At 54.5% G+C, this 22,262-nt stretch overlaps 1 protein-coding gene across 2 annotated transcripts; it reads left to right on the top strand.

Annotated features, from left to right (window-relative positions):
* The first annotated feature begins 385 nt into the window (after positions 1-385).
* On the top strand, positions 386-15,334 carry NPR1 (natriuretic peptide receptor 1). 2 transcript variants are annotated; one of them, XM_004474959.4, is made up of 22 exons: positions 386-1,665; positions 2,391-2,590; positions 3,018-3,131; positions 3,560-3,695; positions 4,059-4,150; positions 4,835-4,970; positions 5,192-5,276; positions 6,053-6,173; positions 6,568-6,642; positions 6,858-6,935; positions 7,368-7,472; positions 7,727-7,798; positions 7,879-8,035; positions 9,626-9,781; positions 10,061-10,229; positions 10,856-11,002; positions 11,092-11,215; positions 11,354-11,422; positions 11,678-11,852; positions 12,042-12,140; positions 14,486-14,577; positions 14,720-15,334. In XM_004474959.4, the coding sequence occupies exons 1-22, from the start codon at positions 954-956 to the stop codon at positions 14,780-14,782; spliced, it is 3,177 nt and encodes a 1,058-aa protein (XP_004475016.1). In that variant the 5' UTR covers positions 386-953; the 3' UTR covers positions 14,783-15,334. The 2 variants fall into 2 exon arrangements, with proteins under 2 accessions (XP_004475016.1, XP_058165662.1); XM_058309679.1 differs by having other exon boundaries at positions 393-1,665; positions 7,724-7,798.
* Positions 15,335-22,262: the final 6,928 nt, after the last annotated feature.

The following is a 22,262-nucleotide window of genomic DNA, read 5'->3' on the forward strand; positions in this document are numbered from 1 at the left end:
CGCCTTCCACTTTAACGCCTTGTCCAAAAACTACTCACCCTCCCGCCCCACCCCCAGACACCCACATCCACACACTCACACATTTTCCGGCAGGGATTGCAAATTAGAATATCTTTCCCTCTCACCCAGAGGGTACCAGGTGGAAAGGGAGGGACGGGCGGGGGGGGGGGCGCCAATTGCTGCTCCCACATCCAGCCCCTCTTCCCTTTCTCGCAAGCGAGCCCCTGACGCGGGCGCTCCTTCTTTAAGGAGGAAACATTAGGCTGCCAAGAAACAGGAAGAGGGTCTAGGGGAAAAAGCTCTAGAAGACCTAGGCTGGGGGTCCGGGTAAGCTGGAGTCTTCCGGGTGGTGAGGAAGGAGTTAAAGATCCAGGATCGGCTCTTCAGTCACCGAGTCGGGGTGGGGAAGCAGCCGGGAGGGAGGGTTCGGAGTTGGCTCAGGTCCTCCCCTTCCCGCCCCCCCCGGACGCCGGAGACTCGGGCTGACCGGACGCCCCTTCTGGCACACTCCCTGGGGCAGGCGCTCACGCACGCAGATGCAAACACTCACACTCCTTCCCTTTCCCTCCCTCGCGCCCTCTCCCATCCTTCTCCCCAGCGCGCTCGCCCGCGCGCCCTTCCTCTCGCTCTCTATCACACACACGCACTCGCTCACCCTCAAATCCTCTCGGCGCCGGCGCGCCCATCCTCGCGCCCACCTGTTCCGCGGCGCCCTCCGCGCGTCCCTGAGTCTAGAGCCCAGTCCCGGGCACACCTGCCTGCCGTGCGCCCCACGTACTCCAGACCCGGACTGTCGCAGCCGGGGGCGGGAGCGTACCCCGGGGTGAGCACCCCCGCCGCGCTCTTCCTCCCTCCCACAGAGGCGCGCCCGATGCCCGGGACCTGCCGCTGAGCGGAAGGGGACCGAGGAGGCCATGGTGAGAGCGCTCGCCCGCCGCGGTGCCCGCTGAGCCATGCTCGGCCCCGGGCGCCGGGTGGGCGCCCGCCTGCGCCTGCTCCTGCTCCTGCCGCCTCTGCTGCTGCTCCGGTGCAGCCACGCGGGCAACCTGACGGTGGCCGTGGTCCTGCCGCTGGCCAACACCTCGTACCCGTGGTCGTGGGCACGCGTGGGGCCAGCGGTGGAGTTGGCCCTGGCGCGGGTGAAGGCGCGCCCCGACCTGCTGCCGGGCTGGACGGTCCGCACGGTGCTGGGCAGCAGCGAGAACGCGCTGGGCGTCTGCTCCGACACGGCCGCGCCGCTGGCCGCCGTGGACCTCAAGTGGGAGCACAGCCCGGCCGTGTTCCTGGGCCCCGGCTGCGAGTACGCGGCCGCCCCGGTGGGGCGCTTCACGGCGCACTGGCGGGTGCCGCTGCTGACCGCCGGCGCCGCGGCGCTGGGCTTCGGGACCAAGGACGAGTACGCGCTGATCACCCGCGCGGGGCCCAGCCACGTCAAGCTGGGCGACTTCGTGGCGGCGCTGCACCGACGGCTGGGCTGGGAGCGCCAGGCGCTCGTGCTCTACGCCTACCGGCCCGGCGACGACCGGCGCTGCTTCTTCGTAGTGGAGGGGCTCTACATGCGGGTCCGCGACCGCCTCAACATCACGATGGACCACCTGGAGTTCGCCGAGAGCGACCGTGACCGCTACGCCGCGCTGCTGCGGACCGTGCGGCGCAAGGCCCGAGGTGAGTGGCGGGCACGCTCGGCCCCGCCGCTTTGCCTCGGGCCTTCTCTTTAACCCGTCGGAGGCGTCCGGACTTCCTCTCTCTTCTGCTCTGAGCCAGTCTTCTTCCTTCTCCTCGGGCGCCCCATTCCAGCCCCGGTTCCCTAGCCCTTCTGCCCCTGAATTTTTCTGTTTGCCCCTCTTTCTCTTTCCTCTGTCTTCACGTTCAGACCCCTTCCTGTCCTCCCACCTCCGTCCCCCGGGGTTTCTCTGGAGTTAACAGAAGGGAGAGGACGCCCCGTGCCATCCTAGCACTTAGTAGGCCCCCAGCTTCGTTCTCCGCCCCCTTTCCTCCCCTGCCATTTGCCCTCTCCCTTCCTCCAGCCTCGCCTCTTGCCCCTCCCCCACGCCCTCCCGCCGCGAGCCTGCTCTCCAGCCCGCCCCTCTTTCCCTCTCCCACCTCTCCTGGCCCCACCTTCCCACCTCTAGACCCACTACGCCCTCCTCGCCCTCACACTCAGCTCCATCCCCCTCAACCTTCTCCTTCCACCCCTCTTCATCTTTCTCCTGCCCCGGCCTAGACTGAGTGAGCCAGGGGTTGCCTCTCAGCTACCACAGGGAGTCCCCAGGGTCTCTCCTCGCACACTCCCATCTTGGAGCTCCCTCCCCCGGGGTGCCCCAGCTTCCCCACCCCTGCCCTGTGCCAGGATCCTAGGCTTCTCTCGCTGACTCGTCCTTCCCCTCCAGTTATCTACATCTGCGGCTCCCCGGATGCCTTCAGAATCCTGATGCTCAAGGCCCTTGAAGCTGGCCTGAGTGGGGAGGACTATGTTTTCTTCCACCTGGACCTCTTTGGGCAAAGCCTGCCAGGGGCACATGGCCCTGCGCCCCGCAGGCCCTGGGAGAGAGGGGATGGGCAGGATGCCAGTGCCCACCAGGCCTTTCAGGTGCGTGCCCAGGTTGGAAGCCCGGGCTGTGGGACTCTGGGCTGGTAGCACCTCATCTCTGGGTGTTGTGTCTGAGAGGCTTCAGGGAAAGAAGTTTTTGATGCTCACAGGGAATTAGGTGATGAAGGGCAGGGGGGTGGGGGGAGGAGTACTGAGGTCCGGAGCAGGGAAACTTGAGAGCCTGGAGGCCAAAAACATAGAGGTAGGGGGGTGTCAAAGTCCGGCCAACTCTTCAGAACTTGGGAGCCTTCCACTGGGTCCCCTGCTTTGGGCCAGGCACCACCTCAGGACATAGGGTGCAGTCTGACCTTGAACTAAGCACAGATGCAGCTCTGGGAAGCGGGCATCCAGGCAGCTGGGGCTCCAAGGTCCTAGGAGGTCTGGAGTCGGCTCCCAGTTCTCCCCTCCCTGCTGACCCCTTCCTCAGGCTGCCAAAATCATTACATACAAAGAGCCGGAGAATCCTGAGTACTTGGAATTCCTGAAGCAGCTAAGACACTTGACTCATGAGCAGTTCAACTTCACCATGGAAGATGGCCTGGTACGAGGGGGACCCCTGTCCCGGGAACCTTCTGGCATAGAGCTCTGGCCCCCCCTCCATGGCCCTCTGCTGCTCTCCACCCTGTCGTCTCTTCCATCCCAGTATTCCCAGGTCTCACCTTCCCTCTCTTCCCATTGTTCCTATGGCTCTTCTGATGATGAAGGGATGTTTTCAACCTCTGTGAAACTCAGACCCTCATCGGTAAAACGGGGACGGTAGGTATGTCCTACTCTATCTGCCTAGCAGGACTCGGAAGCAGTGGTGTATGTGAAGGCATCTTCTTGGTGGTAAAAGGTCTCTGTCACGTGGGGGTATTATTCTCTCCATCTTCTTCTAAGCTTGCAGTGCCTCCTGATCCATTCCCTTCCCAGTGTCCTGCTCTGTGCCCTTCCTCACCCCGCCTCAGCTAAGCTCTGCTTGCCCTGCAGGTGAACACCATCCCAGCATCCTTCCACGATGGGCTCCTGCTCTATGTCCAGGCAGTGACGGAGACGCTGGCACATGGGGGGACCGTCACGGATGGGGAGGGCATCACTCAGCGGATGTGGAACCGCAGCTTCCAAGGTCGGAGCCTGGAGGTGGTGGAAATGGGTGGCCTTGGGGGGTGACTCACATGTGCCCCAGCAGGCGGCCAGGAGAACCCTCCAGCCCAGGCACCGTCACTCCTGCCCGCATGCTGGCATATTCTCCCTCCTTTATGCCTGGAACCTGCGGAACCTTCGCAGCTTCCGCCAGGCCCTCCTTCCCTGTCTCCCCTCAGTGCCCTACCGCCATCCTTCCTGCTGCTGAAATGTCTGATCCTTTTATTATTACTCACTACACATACATGTTTAGAGGGCAAGACAGAGGCTGAGGGGGTAGAGAGGTGGGGAGGGAAGGGAAACCTGAACTTCTCTCAAACACAACCATCTTCCCTTCTGCCTCCAGGTGTGACAGGATACCTGAAAATTGACAGCAACGGAGATCGGGAGACTGACTTCTCCCTCTGGGATATGGAGCCTGACACTGGCATCTTCAGGGTAAATTTGTGCCCCCACAAGACAGTGCCAACTCGGAATGACATCTTGTCCTTCTCCCTCCTCCCACCGCCCTGCCAGGGCAGCTGTTCACTCTGTAGCCACTTAGGAAGAGCCCTGCATAAGAGACACAGAGCTCCAGCCTGGGGGAGCAGCCAGGAGGGCAGGCACTCACGGGCCCTGTCCCCGGGGCTCCCAAGTCAGGGTGGAGATACACCCTGCCTCCAGGGAGCTTCCTGTCTTCTAAGGTAGGTAAGGAGGACTCAGGGCCCCGAGGAGTGCAGATTTTCCAGCTCTACTAGCGCAGTCAGCGACAGGAAGGGATTGGGGCCAAAGGCACCGAGGATCAGCTCATCCAGGGAAGGCTTCCTGGAGTTGGGGAATGTGGATTAGCCTGGGAATGTGGACTGAGGACAGTACTGCCTTTTTCTGTTTTCTAAGTGCTTCAACCCAAGATTATAAACTCCCTGAGTAGAGGGATGGGGTTCTATATGGTGGTTTGCTATAAAACCCTTGAGCAGCTTTCCAGCTTTGATGCTTTAAAAACATGAGCTCTCTCTGGGTCGCAGCAGGGGCTTGGTGAACATGGACAGCCCAGAAATGGGCCCTCGAAGCAGAAATGGTATTGGTGGGAGACAGGAGGCCTCCCCCCAGGCCTCACCGCCCACTACTCCTGCTCTCCCATAGGTTGTACTGAACTACAATGGAACTTCCCAAGAGCTGGTAGCCGTGCCAGGGGCCGAGCTGAACTGGCCCTTGGGGCACCCCCCTCCTGACGTCCCCAAATGCGGCTTCAACAACGAGGACCCTGCCTGCAACCAAGGTGACTGTCCCTCACCTTCCAGACCTCCATTCCAGGACACTGCATCCCTTCCCCAGAGGGAGCCAACGGGGCTGTCCCTCACTGAGGGCTTTCTGGAGGAAGAGACTCTCCTCCCACTTTTTCCTTCCCTTCATCTATCATCCCAGTTCACTGCCTTGAAGGTTCTTCTTCCAGAAATCTAACCAAATCTCCCTTGCCACCACTTGGCCTCTCTCCTGCAGATCACTTTTCCACCCTGGAAGTGCTGGCTCTGGTGGGCGGCCTTGCCCTGCTCAGCATCCTGATCGTCTCTTTCTTTATATACAGGTGGGCTGTGGGATGGGGTGGTGAGTGAGGTGGGGAGACCTGGAGTCCCAGGAACGGAGAAGAAGCAGGGACCCAGAGGGAAGGGGGAAAGGAGGGAAAGGACAGCAGGGGAAGACCTAGGAAAATGGAGAAGGGACACACTAGGACCCTTAGGACACAGGGAAGAGGAGGAGGGGGGAGGCGAAAGGGATTGGACTTTCCCCAGGACTGCCTGGGGATTCAGGACCTGGAGGGGTGTGGATTCTGACAGGCAGGCTGGTTAGTCCTCCCTTCCTGCTCCTGCAGGTCAGATGGGAAGCCCTGGTTCAAAACCTTTGGGCTTGGGAGCATAGTAGATGAGCAGGGCCCAGGAGCCCCGCGGTGTCCCAGGTGGTGAGCCCAGGGGAGAGAGATGGATAAGCCTTCCATGGGGAGACCTAAAACGGAAGTACAGGAGGAGTTAACGATGTGGGGTGGCAAGAAAATCAAGGCTCGCTGAGCCTATACTCTGTGCCAGGCACTTGCCCACATAGTGTTTCTTTTCATTCTCACAGCATTGCTTTGCAATAGATAGTGAGCTCCCCAATCGCCCAATGAGGACCTTGAGATTCAGAGAAATGAAGTGATTACCCCAAGGTCACAAATGAGGTGGAATTTCACCCAGGCATCCTGATTCTCATCCCAGAGGATCTAATACCCATGAGTCCCTGAGGATAAACTGTGGGGGCCAAGGCTTAAGTGGAGGCTCCTGAGCACCCCACCCAGACACGGGTCAGATGCCAGCTTCATGTCCCCAGGAAGCTGCAGCTGGAGAAGGAACTGGCCTCGGAGCTGTGGCGGGTGCGCTGGGAGGACGTGCAGCCCAGCAGCCTTGAGCGGCACCTCCGGAGCGCGGGCAGCCGGCTGACCCTGAGTGGGGTAGGAATGCTGGTGGGGGTGGGGTGGGGATGCTGGTTCCTGGGGCAGTGCATGCCGGGTAGGGTAGGGAGCAGGATTCTGGTTCCAGCCCTGCCTTTGCTGGCTATGTGACCTTGGGCACATCACATTCCCTCTCTGAGGCTCGAAGATGATGACTGCATTTGCAGAGCCTTCCTCCCAGGGTTCTTTCAAAGGTCAAAGGAGGTGAGATACAGGAAAACACATGAGTAAAAAAAAGTAAATGGGGAGAGAACTTCATGATGAGGAGCACAAAGGGGGTAACACAAAGATAGGACAGACACAGTAAAGACCAGAGCTCAGGCAACCAGAGAGGAGAGTTGGGCCCACGGTGCGGTCATGGGCTGACCACGCCTCCTGGTCTCCATCCCTTCAGAGAGGCTCCAATTATGGCTCCCTGCTAACCACAGAGGGCCAGTTCCAAGTCTTTGCCAAGACGGCATATTATAAGGTGGGTCTCGGGCAGGGAGTGTGCTCTGAGGGGGAATGGGCTGGGGGGGAGAGGCCGGGGACAGATATGCCACCAGGGAGCAACCAAGGGCTCCAGGGGCACAGGTGGGCTGTCAGGGAGCAGTTGGGAGCCCTGGGAGCAGAGATGAGCTGCTGGAGGGCAGTTGGAGTTCCCAGGGCACCGGGTCACAGTGACGGTCTCCATTCCTTACCCAGGGCAACCTCGTGGCTGTGAAACGTGTGAACCGTAAACGCATTGAGCTGACACGAAAAGTCCTGTTTGAACTGAAGCATGTAATGTGGGGGAAGGAGGCAGTGGTCTAGGGAAGGGTCCTGTGGGGACACAAGGGAGGCTGGCCAACAGAACTGGTTATGGAGGGACCTCAGAGGATCCTAGGAAAGGGTAGGGACTGTGGCCCTGGTATGGGCCCTTGGGTGCTGTCGGTGGGAATGGGGGCATCATCAGATGGGAGAAGGGGTTACTGGAGATATCCTGGAGGAAGATCCTGGAGGGGCCATGCTTGGTGTCCCTGGATGGTGGAGAGCTTAGGAGGCAGAGGGAGCAGGGAGCAGACTCTGGAGGGTGTGCCAAAGAACACGGATCCTGGCAACATCTGTGAAGAGTGGAGTGAAAGAGGAGGAGTGAGGGGTCCTTGAGGATGGAGGGCAACTTGGTGAGAAGTGAGGCAGGCCCGTCAGCCTCCTGATGCCGGTTCCCGCCTGCAGATGCGCGATGTGCAGAATGAACACTTGACCAGGTTTGTGGGAGCCTGCACCGATCCCCCCAACATCTGCATCCTCACTGAGTACTGTCCCCGTGGGAGCCTGCAGGTGAGGGGGCGAGGGGACACCAGGAAACTCGGGCTCTGTCCCTGACTGCCCATAAGACCCCAGGCAAGTCTCTCCCTCTTTCTGACCTTTATTGGCCCCATCTGTAAAATAGGAGCCAGGGGAGGGCAGTGGCACTAGAGTAAATCCAAAGTTTTGTGCATTTCTGCCAGTTGATGTCAGTAGGACCCCTGTACCCTCCTCCCACTCCCTGGGGAGCCTGAGGGGTAGAGCTGTGACTCTCACTGCCCCAGCAGGACATTCTGGAGAATGAGAGCATCACCCTGGACTGGATGTTCCGGTACTCTCTCACCAATGACATCGTCAAGGTAGGCCCAGAAGAGCCCATTGGATCGCGGGGAAGGGGCCATGGCTCTAGGTCCCAATCATGGCTCCCCAAATTTCCCAGGGTATGCTGTTCCTACACAATGGTGCCATTTGCTCCCATGGGAATCTCAAGTCATCCAACTGCGTGGTAGACGGGCGCTTTGTGCTCAAGATCACCGACTACGGGCTGGAGAGCTTCAGGGACCCGGAGCCAGAGCAAGGACACACTCTATATGCCAGTGAGCCCTGACTCTCCAGCCAGCCCCTTGCACAGCCCAGGAAGGAGATTGATGCCCAGCCTCTGATGTGCTTGGGCACTCATTTCATTCATTCATCTGTAAAAAGGGGCAGGTCAGACTAAGTGGGGTCTAAGGCCTTCTAGCTGGCCTCCTCGAGCTCTAACACATGTGTGATGTCTCCACGTCAAGCTCAGTCAAATCCTCTAGGCCTTGACGCCCAACCTGTGACTCATGACTTTTTTTAAATTTGAGGTTTCCTTGCATGTGACACATTGCTTCTCTCCTAGTGGCTTTCAGAATTCTCTGTATCTTTGGCATTCAATAGTTTGACTATAACGTGACACTGTGCAGAACTGTTTGGGTTTATCCTGTTTGGAGTTCATTGAGCATCATGGATGTGTATATTCATGTTTTTCATTACATCTGGAAAGTTTTCAGCCATTATTTCTTTGAATATTCTGTCTCCTCTTTCTTCTCCTTCTCAGACTCCCACAATGTATATATTGGTACAGCTGATGGTGTCCCACATGTGCCTCAGGTGCCATTTGCTTTTCTACATTTCTTCCTCTTTCTGCTCTTCAGATAATATGATTTCAATGATCTTATCTTTAAGTTCACCGATTCTTCTGCCAGCTCCAATCTGCTGTTGAACCCTTCTAGAGAATGTCAATTTTTGTTACTGCGGTCCTCATCTACGGTTCCTTTTTATGATTTTCATTTTCTATTGACATTCTCTTTGTGTTCATCTGTCATTTTCCTGATTTCCTTTAGTTCTTTGTCCATGTTTTCCTTTAGCTCTCTGAGCATACTTAGGACCATTTTTTAAAAGGTTTTGAATAATAAGCCCCATGTCCGATACTCCTCTTTGATGGTTTCTAATGCTTTCATCTCCTCCTTTGCCTGGGCCATCACTTCCTGGTATTTTTTTGTATGTTTTGTAATCTTTTTTGGATACCTGGACATTTTGGTATTTCAGTGTGTTATCACTGGAATTTAGACTCTGAGGCATCTGTTCCTTAAGCTCGTATCCAGCTAGTCTTATAACAGAGTTTTCCTTGAATGCCAGAACCTAACAAAACAAAAAAAAGAAAACATTTTCCCCAGTCTTTGCAGATTGACCTGTGCCTGTGCTCTCCTTCAGAGCTTATCCATACAAAAATTTAGAGAATAATTTCATACCAAAGTATAGGGACTGCCCCCGTCCTTTCTGCATATGCATTTTGTCTTGGGTATACAAGTCTAGCCTTAGGAATTCCCCTGTTTACAAGGGTATGGATGCCACCTCTTCCCTAGGAAAAAATTTCCTCATGATCCAAGGCAATGCCCACAGTCCCTTGCCCCAGGCAGCACAGCCTGATCACTTTCCCACAGGGTTCTAGGAAAGAGCTCTGTGAGCTGCCTTCTACACACAGGGCAAGTTCTGGGGTGGTGGCAATGCTCTCAGTCCACCACCAGACACACATGCTCCCAGTAGGTGCACAAGCATTACTCTGTTCCCCTCGAACCCAGGACTAGGAATCCACACTGAGAATACTGCCTGCATTGAGTCCGTGAGTGACACAGGTATGACTCCTGACCTCTGACCTGCAGAAAAGCTGTGGACAGCCCCTGAGCTCCTGCGAATGGCTTCTCCCCCTGCCCGGGGCTCCCAGGCTGGTGATGTGTACAGCTTTGGGATCATCCTTCAGGAGATTGCCCTAAGGAGTGGGGTCTTCCACGTGGAAGGCTTTGACCTCAGCCCCAAAGGTAAGAGGGCCATGCTTTCTCCCTTTCCCTGCTATAGCCTCAACTAACCCCAGCCCCAGGGAGAAGAACCCTTGGAAACACCATCAAAGCTTCCTTCTGAGCAGGGCTCAGCTGCCATCCTTTGCTCTGTGGCTGCCAGTGACCCTGATGAATTGCCAGCCCAGCTCCCTGCCCAGCTCCTCCCCGCCCCAAGCCTTGGGCCTGGACTTCCCCACCTGGCCCCAGCTGGCTGCCCCACATCACTCACTAGGGCCCTGACTGGCCCCACCCCCAATACAGAGATCATTGAGCGCGTGACTCGGGGTGAGCAGCCCCCCTTCCGGCCCTCCCTGGCCCTGCTGAGTCACCTGGAGGAGTTGGGGCAGCTGATGCAGCGGTGCTGGGCGGAGGACCCACAGGAGCGGCCGCCGTTCCAGCAGATCCGCCTGATGCTGCGCAAGTTTAACAGGTGACTGGTGGTAGTTGTAGACCCTCAGTCTTCCCTGCCTCACAGCCACTCTATACCCCACACTTCAGTCGTACCCCTGCAGTTCCTCCAGCCTTTGACTGCCTCATGGTCCCTCTGCGAATACTGAAGGACTCAGCTCTCCCCACAATCCCCACTTTTCACACCCCTCTCCTCCACCTCCACTGGCCCCTAGCCGTTTCAGGGGTGTGCAGAGTAAATGGGCCACACACCCCTGGCCTCCCATGTCCTCCCCGACAGTCTGTCTGTCCTCCACAGCAGCTTGGCCCTTTAATGTCACTTTCCCAGTGTGCCCCACTGGGGCCCAATTCCTCCAAATGCACCCCTGTGCCGGCCTGTGTGCCCATCTTTCTGTTCTCAATTGAGCCCTGTCCTCTATGTCCTTATGAGCTTGAGGTCTCAGAGAGGAACTGAACTTGCCTCCTACCCTTTTCCCCGGCCATCCCCTATCCTGCTGTGCCCCACCTACCCCTGCTGCTCCGCAGGGGCCCCCCAGGGACCCCTGGCCGCTGGGAGGTAGGCAGGCATTAAGCCTGGGCAGGGCGAGTGCCTTGGCTGGGGCCCCGCAGCTGCTCCCTCACCACCCCCACCGGCACCCTGGGCCTCAGGGAGAGCAGCAGCAACATCCTGGACAACCTGCTGTCCCGCATGGAGCAGTACGCCAACAACCTGGAGGAGCTGGTGGAGGAGCGCACCCAGGCGTACCTGGAGGAGAAGCGCAAGGCCGAGGCCCTGCTCTACCAGATTCTGCCTCAGTGAGTGCCTGTGTCTGCTGAGAGCCCCGGAAGCCCCTGTCCCCGCCCCACCTCACCCCCTGATCTTGTACCTGTCCCCGACCCCTCAGCTCAGTGGCTGAGCAGCTGAAGCGCGGGGAGACCGTCCAGGCTGAGGCCTTTGACAGCGTCACCATCTACTTTAGTGACATCGTGGGCTTCACAGCCCTGTCGGCCGAGAGCACGCCCATGCAGGTGAGCAGCTAGCCCCGGAGCATCGGGCCAGGCAGGTCTGCGGGGCTTAGCACCTCCGGCCCATCAGTCCTGCCTTCCTTTTCCCACAAGACCCCAGGGCCGCTCCCTCACTACCCACCCCCTCGGCTTCCCTTCTAGGTGGTGACTCTGCTCAATGATCTGTACACGTGTTTCGATGCCGTCATCGACAACTTCGATGTGTACAAGGTGAGGGTGGGATCCGGCAGAGTCAGAAGAAAGAGGTGAGGGGCAGGCAGAATGAAATGGAGTCTTCAAAGAGAACAAGGGACACGGGCAGAGAAAGTGACAAGACCAGGCAGAGAAAGAGCGCGGGCGTGGGGGTGCGTACAGGCAGCTGCGGGAGGATGGGGGCGGACAGACTGACCACGCCCATAGCGCGGCCGCGGGCCTGGGGAAGAGAAAGTTCCCGCCCTCACGTGCCGCACCCTCTCGCCCCGGCAGGTGGAGACAATCGGCGACGCCTACATGGTGGTGTCGGGGCTCCCGGTGCGGAACGGGCGGCTCCACGCCCGCGAGGTGGCCCGCATGGCCCTGGCGCTCCTCGACGCGGTGCGCTCCTTCCGCATCCGCCACCGGCCCCAGGAACAGCTGCGTCTGCGCATCGGGATCCACACAGGTGAGGCCGCCTGAGGCACCCGGACGGGGCGTCCCAGAGGCTGGAGCTGGGGTTGCGGAAGGGGGTGCTGTCATCCCTCCGCTTCTGGCCTCAGATCCCCTCCCCGGCCGCTCCCGGTGCGCCTAGCCCCGCGCTGTAGCCAACCCCGCCGCGGCTGATGCGCTGCGCTCCTTCCCGCCGTCCTCCCAGGGCCCGTGTGTGCCGGCGTGGTGGGGCTGAAGATGCCCCGCTACTGCCTCTTCGGGGACACAGTCAACACTGCCTCCCGAATGGAGTCCAACGGGGAAGGTAGGGCACCGCACGGGGAAGGGATGGGGAGGCCGGGGGCGGGGTGGAGGCCGGGGGCCAAGGGAAACTCCGCGCTGGGGCAGCTGGGGCCTCACCCAATCTCTGCTGCAGCTCTGCTCTAGTCTCTTCTCATCTCTCTTTCTCTTAATAGTTCTACCTGGACAGGTCGCCTTGCAGCTAGCTAATCTGAGAATCAGGTCCCTGCTGCCCCCTCTTGCCAAATGATTAGCAAGCATCTCCAGGCCAGTGCTCAGCTCCCAGCAGGAATGTCACCTTCGGGGCCCCTCTGCCTCTCCCCGGAGGTGCCAATCCACTCCATGGATCTCGCCTCCACCAGTACTAGCCAGCTGTGTGTCATTTTGCTACACCTCTCGGAGGTACACTTTTCCCCAGCTGTCAAATGAGAATCAGATATCTACTTCATGGGGGTTCTGTGAGCGAGCCATGTAAAATGCCCAGCTCATAACTGTCATTCCACCTTTCTGAGCCTCAGCTGTTTATCTGTAGAGTGATGCTTATCTCAGGTGGTAAAGAACCTAGCGCAAGCCCTGGCACACAGTGAGTACCTAGTACATGCTGGCTCCCACCCCTTCCCTTTATCTCCCTTCTCTATTCAACACAATTAAATTCAGTAAACATTAACTGAGGGATTGAGTGCCAGGCCCAGGATACGAAAGGACTCAGACCCACAGCCGGCTGGTGAGAGCAGGCAGCCCCCGTGCAAGCCTCCTGGGGCGGGAGAAGGGCCCATTGGGAGCCAGCCCTGGAAGCCAGAGGGGGTCTGGTTCAACAGCTGTTCCCTGGGCGCTAGGTTTGGGGCTGTGGGGGTAGGGGAGAACATCTCAGGGCCAGTCTTCAAGGAGCACATTCTCAGAACCGGCAACAAATCAAGGCGGCTGTGATGCAGACCCCAGGAGTGGTAGGACATCAGGTCACAGGGAGGTCAAAGACAGGGGTGGAAAATGCCTGGTGGAAATCTGTAGGCCTGGGTCTGGGCCCCACTCCTCCGGCGCTGGGCAGATCTCTTCCCCTAGACGTCAGGTCCCTTTGCCAGAAAACGAGTGTTAAGTCATGGTGACAGCAGTCACTTATGCAGTGTCAGAGTCTGTGTGTCAGATTCTGTTTAAATGCTTTATGAATGTTAAGTTTAATCCTCACCACAAGACACCATCAATACCAGCATTTTATGGATTAGGAAAACGAGGCACAGAGGGTTTGCAGTACTTACCCAGGGGTGTGAGAGCAAGCCCGTATCAGAGCTGGATTCCTCCCGAGGCAGAGCAGGATCCAAAGTCTGAGCTCCGAACCACTGTCTAGAGCCTGGTGACACTAGAGCAGCACTGTTCAAAAGAACTTTCTGCCATGATAAAATGTTCCAAAATTATCTGTATCTTCCAATATGGTAGCCACTAGTCACATGTGGCTATTGACCCCTTGAAATGTGGCGAGTGCAACTGAGGAACTGAATTTTTAACTGTATTTAGTTGTTGTTTTTTGTTAAGATTTATTTTATTTATTTCTCTCCCCTTCCCCACCCTCGTTGTCTGCTCTCTGTGTCCACTCACTGCGTATTCTTCTGCATCCGCTGGCATTATCCGGTAGAACTGGGAAACTATCTTTTTGTTGTTGTTGTTGCATCATCTGGACGCATCAGCTCTCCTTGTGTGCCACACCACTCCTGGGCGGGCTGTGCTTTTTTCACATGGGGTGGCTCTCCTTGCAGGGCACACTCTTGCATGTGGGGCACCCCTATGCAGGGGTGCCCCTGAGTGGCATGGCACTCTTTGCATGGCACAGCACTCCTTGCATGCAGCAGCACTGCATGTGGGCCAGCTCTCCTTGTGGGGTGCACTTCTTGCACGTGGGGCACCCCTATTGGGGGCACCCCTGCATGGCATGGCACTCCTTGCATGGCACGGCACTCCTTATGCACAGCAGCACTGCATGTGGCCTAGCACTGCGCATGGGCCAGCTTACCACATGGGTCAGGAGGCCCCAGGGATTGAACCCTGGACCCTCCATATGGTAGGCGGCCGCTCTATCAATTGAGTCACGTCCGCTTCCCTGCATTTAGTTTTAATTAATTCTGACTTAAATAGCTTTCATGTGACTAGCAGCTACCATATGGAATGACACCGCTCTAGAGTTCTAAGGGAAAAGGATGCTATAGCTGGACACCACAGAGTGGATAGGACTTAGAGCAAACCCTGGTAGGAGGCTTCTTGGGCCGAAAGGAAGGAGGAGAGCATCTGTGCCCACAAGCCCTGGTCTCTTCTGCCCTCTGCTCTCCCGCGTCTCCCTCCTCCTGCATCCCTCACCTTCCTTTCCTCCTTTGTCCTCCTCAGCCCTGAAGATCCACTTGTCTTCTGAGACCAAGGCTGTCCTGGAGGAGTTTGGTGGTTTTGAGCTGGAGCTTCGAGGGGATGTGGAAATGAAGGTAGAGAAGGAAGCCTCTGGTGCCCCCTCGGCTGGTCCCGTTCTCAGGCAGCCAGCCTCCTCTCCTCCCTAGGCCTGGCATCTGATCTGGGAAACGAGCTGTGCCACTCCTCAGCCCGGCCTCCTCCTCTTTTTCCCTACAGGGCAAAGGCAAGGTCCGGACGTACTGGCTGCTGGGGGAGCGGGGCAGTAGCACGCGTGGCTGACCTGCCCCCGTCCTGGCCCTCCTCACTCTTCCCCGTGCCAGGGGCCCTGGCCTCGCCCACAGCAGTCCCACCACTGCCAGAGGCCCGGGGAGACGGCTCAGACAGCTCAGGTGCGCTGACCCCAGTAGTGACAACAGATTACGTTCTCTGGAAGTGGACCGGTGAGGGGGAGAACTTGGAGCCCACAGGACGGGACCAAAGCCCACGGTCGTGCCCAGCGGCAGGCGTGTCGGCGCACGCACCCCCTCTCCACCCTGACTCGGGCCAGGCTGGGGTACGGGTGCTCCTTCTCCCTGCCCCCCCATGCTCTCCTCCCTCAGCCTTGACACACTGTGACTTTTTAGGGGGGAGGGGAAAGAACCACCTTCATGAGAACAGGATAAGAGACTAGCTGAATCTGGGGCCACAAACACCCCCACCCCCCACCCTGTTCCCCATCACCCAACCTTGGATATGGTGCACAGGGGAGAAGCGGGGTGGCAGCCCAGGGCTGCCGAGCCTGTACGCTTTGCTTCTACTGTGAGTTAGAGACCATTAAACTCTTTATTCCAATGTTAGTGTCTCTTCTTGTGGGAAAGAGGGGTGGCAGAAGGCACAGCCAAACCCCATTCTCTACGTTGAATAGGAAGTGCTGCTCTAGCAGAAAGGGCAGCGTCTGACCCGGGCCACAGCTCACCCTCACTCCTGAGAAGACCCTGTAACAACCTGACTCAACCCCAGCAGTGCTAGAACTATGTGGTTTCAGGACCTGTTTTGTTTTTTTAAAAGATTTATTTATTTATTTATATTTATTTCTCTCCCCTTTTCCCTACCCCCCATTGTCTGTTCTCTGTGTCCATTTGCTGTGTGTTCTTCTGTGACTGCTTCTATCCTTATCAGCGGCACCAGGAATCTGTGTTTCTTTTCGTTGCGTCATCCTGCTGTGTCAGCTCTCCATGTGTGCAGCACCATTCCTGGGTAGGCTGCACTGTCTTTCGCGCTGGGCGGCTCTCCTTACGGGGCGCACTCCTTGCGCGTGGGGCTCCCCTACGCGGGGACACCCCTGCGTGGCAGGGCACTCCTTGCGCGCATCAGCACTGCACGTGGGCCAGCTCCACATGGGTCAAGGAGGCCCGGGGTTTGAACCGCGGACCTCCCATGTGGTAGACTAACCACTGGGCCAAGTCAGATTCCCCAGGACCTGTTTATCACCCTTAAAAGGTCCCCAAGGATCTCTTGTTGATGTGGGAGTATCTACCAATATTCACAGTATTAGAAGTTAAAACCAATACTTGCTCATTAACTTATTTTAAATAACCATAATAAATGCATTACATGTTAATAATTATTATTGCTTTGTCAAGGATATTCCTAAGAGAAACTGCCTGCTGCTGCTTTTTTTTTTAAACTGCCAGTGCATGGCAGTGAAGAATACAATGATTATTTGGTACAACTGCGTTGATTTATGCTAAGGTGCCAGTGGTTTTACCCACCTTTGCTTTTGTACTACCAAAGCAAATGTCAGCACATTTTTTTAAAAAAAATACAAAATAACAATATTCTTGTGGAAACAGTTTTACCTCACTGGTGCCCTGAAAGGCTCTTGGGAATATCCAGGAATCTGTGGACCACACTTCTTTTTTTGGAATCTTTTTAAATTTATTTTTTTATATTAAGGTTACAAGTTACTCAGTTAACACAAAGTAATAACTACAATAACAATAAATCTGCTTTAGTCAGTGCTTACACTCCCCTTTTATTTTCATTCATTCCTCAGTCTCGAGGGATTTGGCACAATGTCCATTCTGACTGCTTTGGGCTGAGAAGGGTCATAGATATTATGGGGCAGAAGAATGGAATTGTTTTGCTTGTCGTTGAAGATACTCTTTGCTTTGGGGACGGGGCTGGTCCAGCAGCATCGTTTTGTCTGTTGTCACGGACCCCACTTTGAGAACTGCCATATTAGCCAGCCCCTGGCATAGGGTGGGAATACAAAGAGTGCCGAGTGAATGGCATCTCCTGCCCCAGGAGGCCTGGGAGCCGGGAAGGGGGGTGGGGGGCACACATGGGGATCCCTGTATACCCTTTGTCAAGACTCTGACCCAGACACGGGAAGACGTAACCTCAGTGGAGATTTGGGGCTTGTCCACCTGCCCCTCCATCCCCCATGCCAGTGTGGAGAAACTCAAGTGACAGCTTGCAAAACGCCTCTCAGCTGGGCCAAGGGCCCTCCTTTCCCGGCTCCAGACACCACCCCACCCCCTTCCTCAGCGGGCAGGAATGCAGGGGAGAGGTGGCTACAGCTTCACCTCCCCCGTGGAGAAGGAAAGTGCCAGACATTTCTTCAGTGCCATCCATCAAGTGCAGACAGGTCCCCCCCAAGCCTTTCCTGGAGCCCACGCCCAGCGGGGTGGCCCCAGGCCGTGGAGGTCTAGCTTCAGGGCAGCGCTCCACAATACACAAGGGGCGAGCTGGGGGTGAAGAAAGAATAAATTACTCCCCTTCCTGCCCAGTGACTCTTCTTGATATTCTGTGCTCCCCAGCCACCCCTCTGGGCCCCAGTTAGACTTGATTTATGGGGAGAGGGAGCTTACCCAGGCAAGGGATGAATAGCAGTGGGAAGGCCTACCAGAAGGATGGTTGCCCTGACAACCGCAGCATACTCAATTCCTGGTGGGCCCCGGGGGCCAAGGCGACTCCCAAGCCCCAGCCCCAGAGCAAGTGCTACGAAGAGGAGAACTATGGCGGCCTGAAGCTGGATTGGGCAGGGGCTGGGCTGTCTGGAGGGCCGGGGGCTTTGGGGCTTTGGGAAGGGGAGACTGTAAGAGCTGAGGGGGGAAGAGAGTGGGGGGGCTGGATGACTGAGGAGCTCCAGCAAGACAATTCTAGGAAATTGCCGGTCAGATCCTTCCGGGGCAGCCTGGCTCCACTGCCCGGCACTAGGCGGGGAGGGGGTTGAGAGGGTGGGCGTGAGGAGAGGCTGGAGGAGTTGATTTCAGAGCTCTAGAACTTTCACTGGAACTGAGGAGATTTCCTTCCGGAGGGAGGCTTGTGAAGCGGGAAAGAACTGGGAAAGCCATTACTGGGGGGTGGGGGTGGGGGGTGTCTGAGGGTAGCAGTGACGCCCCTCCCCTAAGCAGGCGAGATTGGTGCCAGGAACCTCCGCCCTTCTGGGAGGGGCCGTCTAGCCTCTCAGCATTTTGCGCTGTCCTGCTGAGTACTTTTGGGAGGGCCACTGGGTTTCCCTGGAGTAAGATAAGAATAACAGCAGCAATGATTGGCTTTCATTGCTGCCTTGCAGTTGACAAAGGCGCTCGCTCGTGTACTTTCTCTCATCAGCGCACGTGACAGCCTGGAAGAGGGGCAGACTGAGAAGACACCTCACCCTGGAGTGGAGAGTGGACAGAGGGAACCCCAGTCCAAACAGCCCAGCGCAAGGCCAGAGGCTGGAAAAAAAATGAACTGACAGAAAAGGATAATATTCTCTATCCTCCCCCCTTTCTGTTCTCTACGTGGAAGGGCTTGGGTAATTTATCTATCATAGCAGTGCAGTTAGTAGTAATTATTATTATTATTTTTCAGGCAGTACCGGGGGTTGAACCCAGGACCTTTTACATGGGAAGCAGGTGCCCAACCACCGAGTCACATCCACTCCCAATAATAAAACTTATTTTTATTTTTTAAAATTTATATATATATATTTTGAGGTACCAGGGTCAGGCCTTGAACCCCAGATCTTGGATGTGGAAAGCCAGCTCTCAACGCCTGAGCCACATCAGCTCCCCTGAGTTGGTTTTTTCATTTGTTTGTTGTTTGTTTTTTTGTTGTTGTTGTTAGGAGGCACCAGAAACTGAAACCAGGACCTCCCATGTGTCTGTTCCCCAGTAATTTTTTTTTTTTTATTATTTAAGAAAGTGGATGTGGCTCAAGCGATTGAGCTCCCGCCTACCACACGGGAGGTCCCAGGTTTGGTTTCCGGTGCCTCCTGGAGAAGATGAGCAAGACAGCAAGCTGGCGTGACAGGTTGGCACAGCAAGCTGATGCAACAAGGAAACACAATGAAAGACACAATGGGCAGGGAGCCAAGGTAGTTCAAGTGACTGAGCACCTCTCTCCCACATGGGCGGTCCCAGGTTCGGTTCCCGGTGCCTCCTAAAAGAGAAGATGAACAGACACAGAAAGCACACAGTGAATGGACACAGAGAGCCCACAGCGAGTGCAAACAAGGGAGCAGGGGTGAATAAATAAAATAAATCTTTTTAAAAAATAATTTATACCTTTCAGGATAGATTTGTAGAATCTAATTAACAGCAGAAACCAGTTTTGCAGCCTGAAGTTTGCTTTTTAATTAAATCGCAGGAGTTATAAAAAATATAATACACAAATAAACCATAAAAAGTATCTACTGCCGCTCGGGAGATTTAACCTCATCGGGTTGGAATGCAAGTAAGATTCCAGGAAAGGTGCTGACCGCCAAGGTGAAGGGTCAGGACGCTGATGAATTTGGTGTTGCAAAAGCAGAGGCAACCTTCCCCACGCCTGCTCCCAAACCCCATCCTACCAGGAAAGGGGGAAGTGGGGGCAGGAAGGCACCAGCTGTGGTGCAAGGTTTAGAGAAGCAGCGAGGGCACCACAGAGAAACGTGCACCTGTGTGTGAGGGGTTGGGCTGTTGCCCTTTAAGGGCTTAACCATCGGAAGAGTCCACAATCAAGAACTTAACCTTCAGAAGCTTCCACAATCAAGTTCATCCGCTTGTCAATGCAGCACCCCTTCTGAGCTTGATGTATTACTCTCTGCCTTTGGCTTCCAAGTGTATAGTGCATATGATGATAGAGCTTTGAGTGTTCGAAGTTCCTAGGATCAGGTCTGCTGCTCCCAGCCGACAAGAACCAGGCCTCCTGGCTATGACCTGGCAAGAGTATAAACTCCTATCAAGTGAGAGGCAGTGTGACGTTGGCTAAGAGGCGAAACTCTGGAGCCGGCTTGACCTCTTGTGATCTCTGTAACCTTGGCAAGCTACTTCATGTCTCTGTGCCTCAGTTTTCTGTTCTATAGCCCCAGGAATGATTATAACAATACCTACCTCATAGGGTTGTTTTGCGGATTACATGAATTAATTCCTGTTAGGTTCTTAGAGCAGATAGTAAGAACTAGGTAAGTGTTCGCGATTATTCCCAAGAGTCTACATGATGCCAAGCATACTGCTAGATATAAGGAGCACTTGGTGTCCAAAACCCGATAATGTAATTAAATAGGCAAGCTGTGCCTGGAGAACAGTTGGAAGTGAAAAGCAGCACGTGGTTGGACCCCTCAGTGGGAGGAACTAGTAAGATGTAAAACTCTTAGAGTTAGGAGAAAAAAATAGAGGCTGTGCAGTCCAAGTGCCTATCCAGGGCAGAAACCCTTTTTGAAATATCTGTGATCCTCCATGTTCTTTTGGAAAACATTCAGGGACTTGAAACTAAGACATTCTTTTTTTGAACTGCTGAAATTAGAATATTCTTCCTGATATAAGAAGATGAAGACAGTTTCCGTCATCAGACTTCCTTTCGAGGAAATAATTTTGTTTTGCCCCTTAAACTGCCTTTTAAGGAAGGTGCATCTTGTTGGAGGGAAGGTCCTTTGTTTTGCAGAGCTTGGAGCTGAGATTTTATATAAAATATGAAGCTAAGGATGAACTAAGTCTGCTTTTGTGATAGTCGAAAGAGGAAGCAAGGTAGAGGAAGCAAGAGTAGCAAAGAAAGAGGGCGCAGTAGACCAGATATATCTAATATAGGGTTTTTTAAAAAGACTAATGGCTTCACTGTTTTCTAGAAATGATGCACATTTATACAAAGTCCAGAGAAGAAGTTAAAAATCACTGAAAATTCTGCCCTTGAGCTAGTCATTATTAACATTTGGTGAACCCCACTCCAATGAGAATTAGAAATTGTTTAGTGTTGGGCATGTATATAATTTTATATCTACAGAAAAACCAATTCTGCCTTCCCACCTCTTCCACGGGTCCTAGTGCTGACTTCTGTAGCTGCACAGAAGTCTGCTCTCTCTTCCAACAACAACAACATAAACATCCCTAGTTTTTGTCAAGATTTCCCCCAAATCTGGTTCCAAACTCTGTACTGTCCTGAATGAGCCCCTGTGGGTCAGCCCTAGTTTGTCAACATCGCTCTGACAGTGTTCCTTTGCCTGGAGCTGAAACAGCCAGGTGCGGTCTGTAGAGTGGCAAGAGCAGGCAACTGTCACCTGCCTGAATGGTCACAAAAAGTTGGAACTTGTGGCCACACAAACAAACCCTCCCTCCCCGCAAAGTCTCCATCACGTTTGCTGCTATTAGTGCAAGTCTCTTCCACCCTGTTCTCTATTAAAATCTAAAGTTGAAAAATACCTATTTTACTAAAGACTTCATCTAGGACACAAGAAGAGGAGGATTATCTCACACAAAGCACAGTATTTCTATCTAAAAACTCCATTAGACAGGTGTACTCTCTCCTCGAAGTTCCTCTTTGGCTGGCCCCCAACCAGGGTGCATCCAGGTTTCAGGGAGCCTGAAGTTTATACAGTTTGGTGAATTAGATGTGAAATAATTGTTAACTAGAATGTAAAAAAGGATTACAAAATACAAAAAGTTGGCAAATATCCAAACATCTCAAAACTGAGAAAAATGCCAAAATCTTTATTAATCAGCTGTCTGACGTATACCTATAATGTTACTTACTGCTTTTCCTGTTGCCTACTGATTGCCTTTTTTTTTTTTAAGATTTCTTTTATTTATTTCTCCCCACCCCCTCATCGTTCACACTTGCTGAGTCTGTCTTCCTTGTTTCTTTAGGAGGCACGGGGAGCCAAACCCAGGTCCTCTGATGTGGGAGGGAGGTGCCTAATTGCTTGAGCCACCTCCACTCCCGGCTTTTGTTTTGTTTTCTCATTATGTTTTTCCTCCCTGTGTCTCTTATGTCATCTTGTTGCATCAGCTCACTGTCTTCTTCAGGAGGCAATGGGATCCGAACTACTGACCTCCCATGTGGTAGGTGGGAGCCCAGTCGCCTGAGCCACTTCCACTTCCCATGATTGCCTTTTAATATGACAATTATTTTTAAAACTTTTATTGTGGTAACATACATACAATATAATGCTTCCCATTTTAACCACTTTCAAATATACAGCCCAGCAGTGTTAATTACTTTCACAATGCTGTGCTACCATCGACGCCATCCATGACCAAAATGACAATGGTTTTTAAATATTTTCTATAGAGGGGATAGAAAGATAAATCAGATTCACTCTAACAAAGTTAAATGAAATTTATTTTTTATCATCATTAAGAGGGATGCATGAAGTATGCAACTTCACATATAAACTTGCTGCTTGTTATACTGCTACAGCTTCATGCCCTACAAACTTAGGAATTAGATTATCAATTATAATTATCAATTATATTTTGCCCAATTTTCACCAAAAAAACACAAAAGATACACTTACAATTACATATACTACATAAAT

The sequence above is a fragment of the Dasypus novemcinctus genome, chromosome 13, assembly GCF_030445035.2.
Source record: "Dasypus novemcinctus isolate mDasNov1 chromosome 13, mDasNov1.1.hap2, whole genome shotgun sequence".
NCBI lineage: Eukaryota > Metazoa > Chordata > Mammalia > Cingulata > Dasypodidae > Dasypus > Dasypus novemcinctus.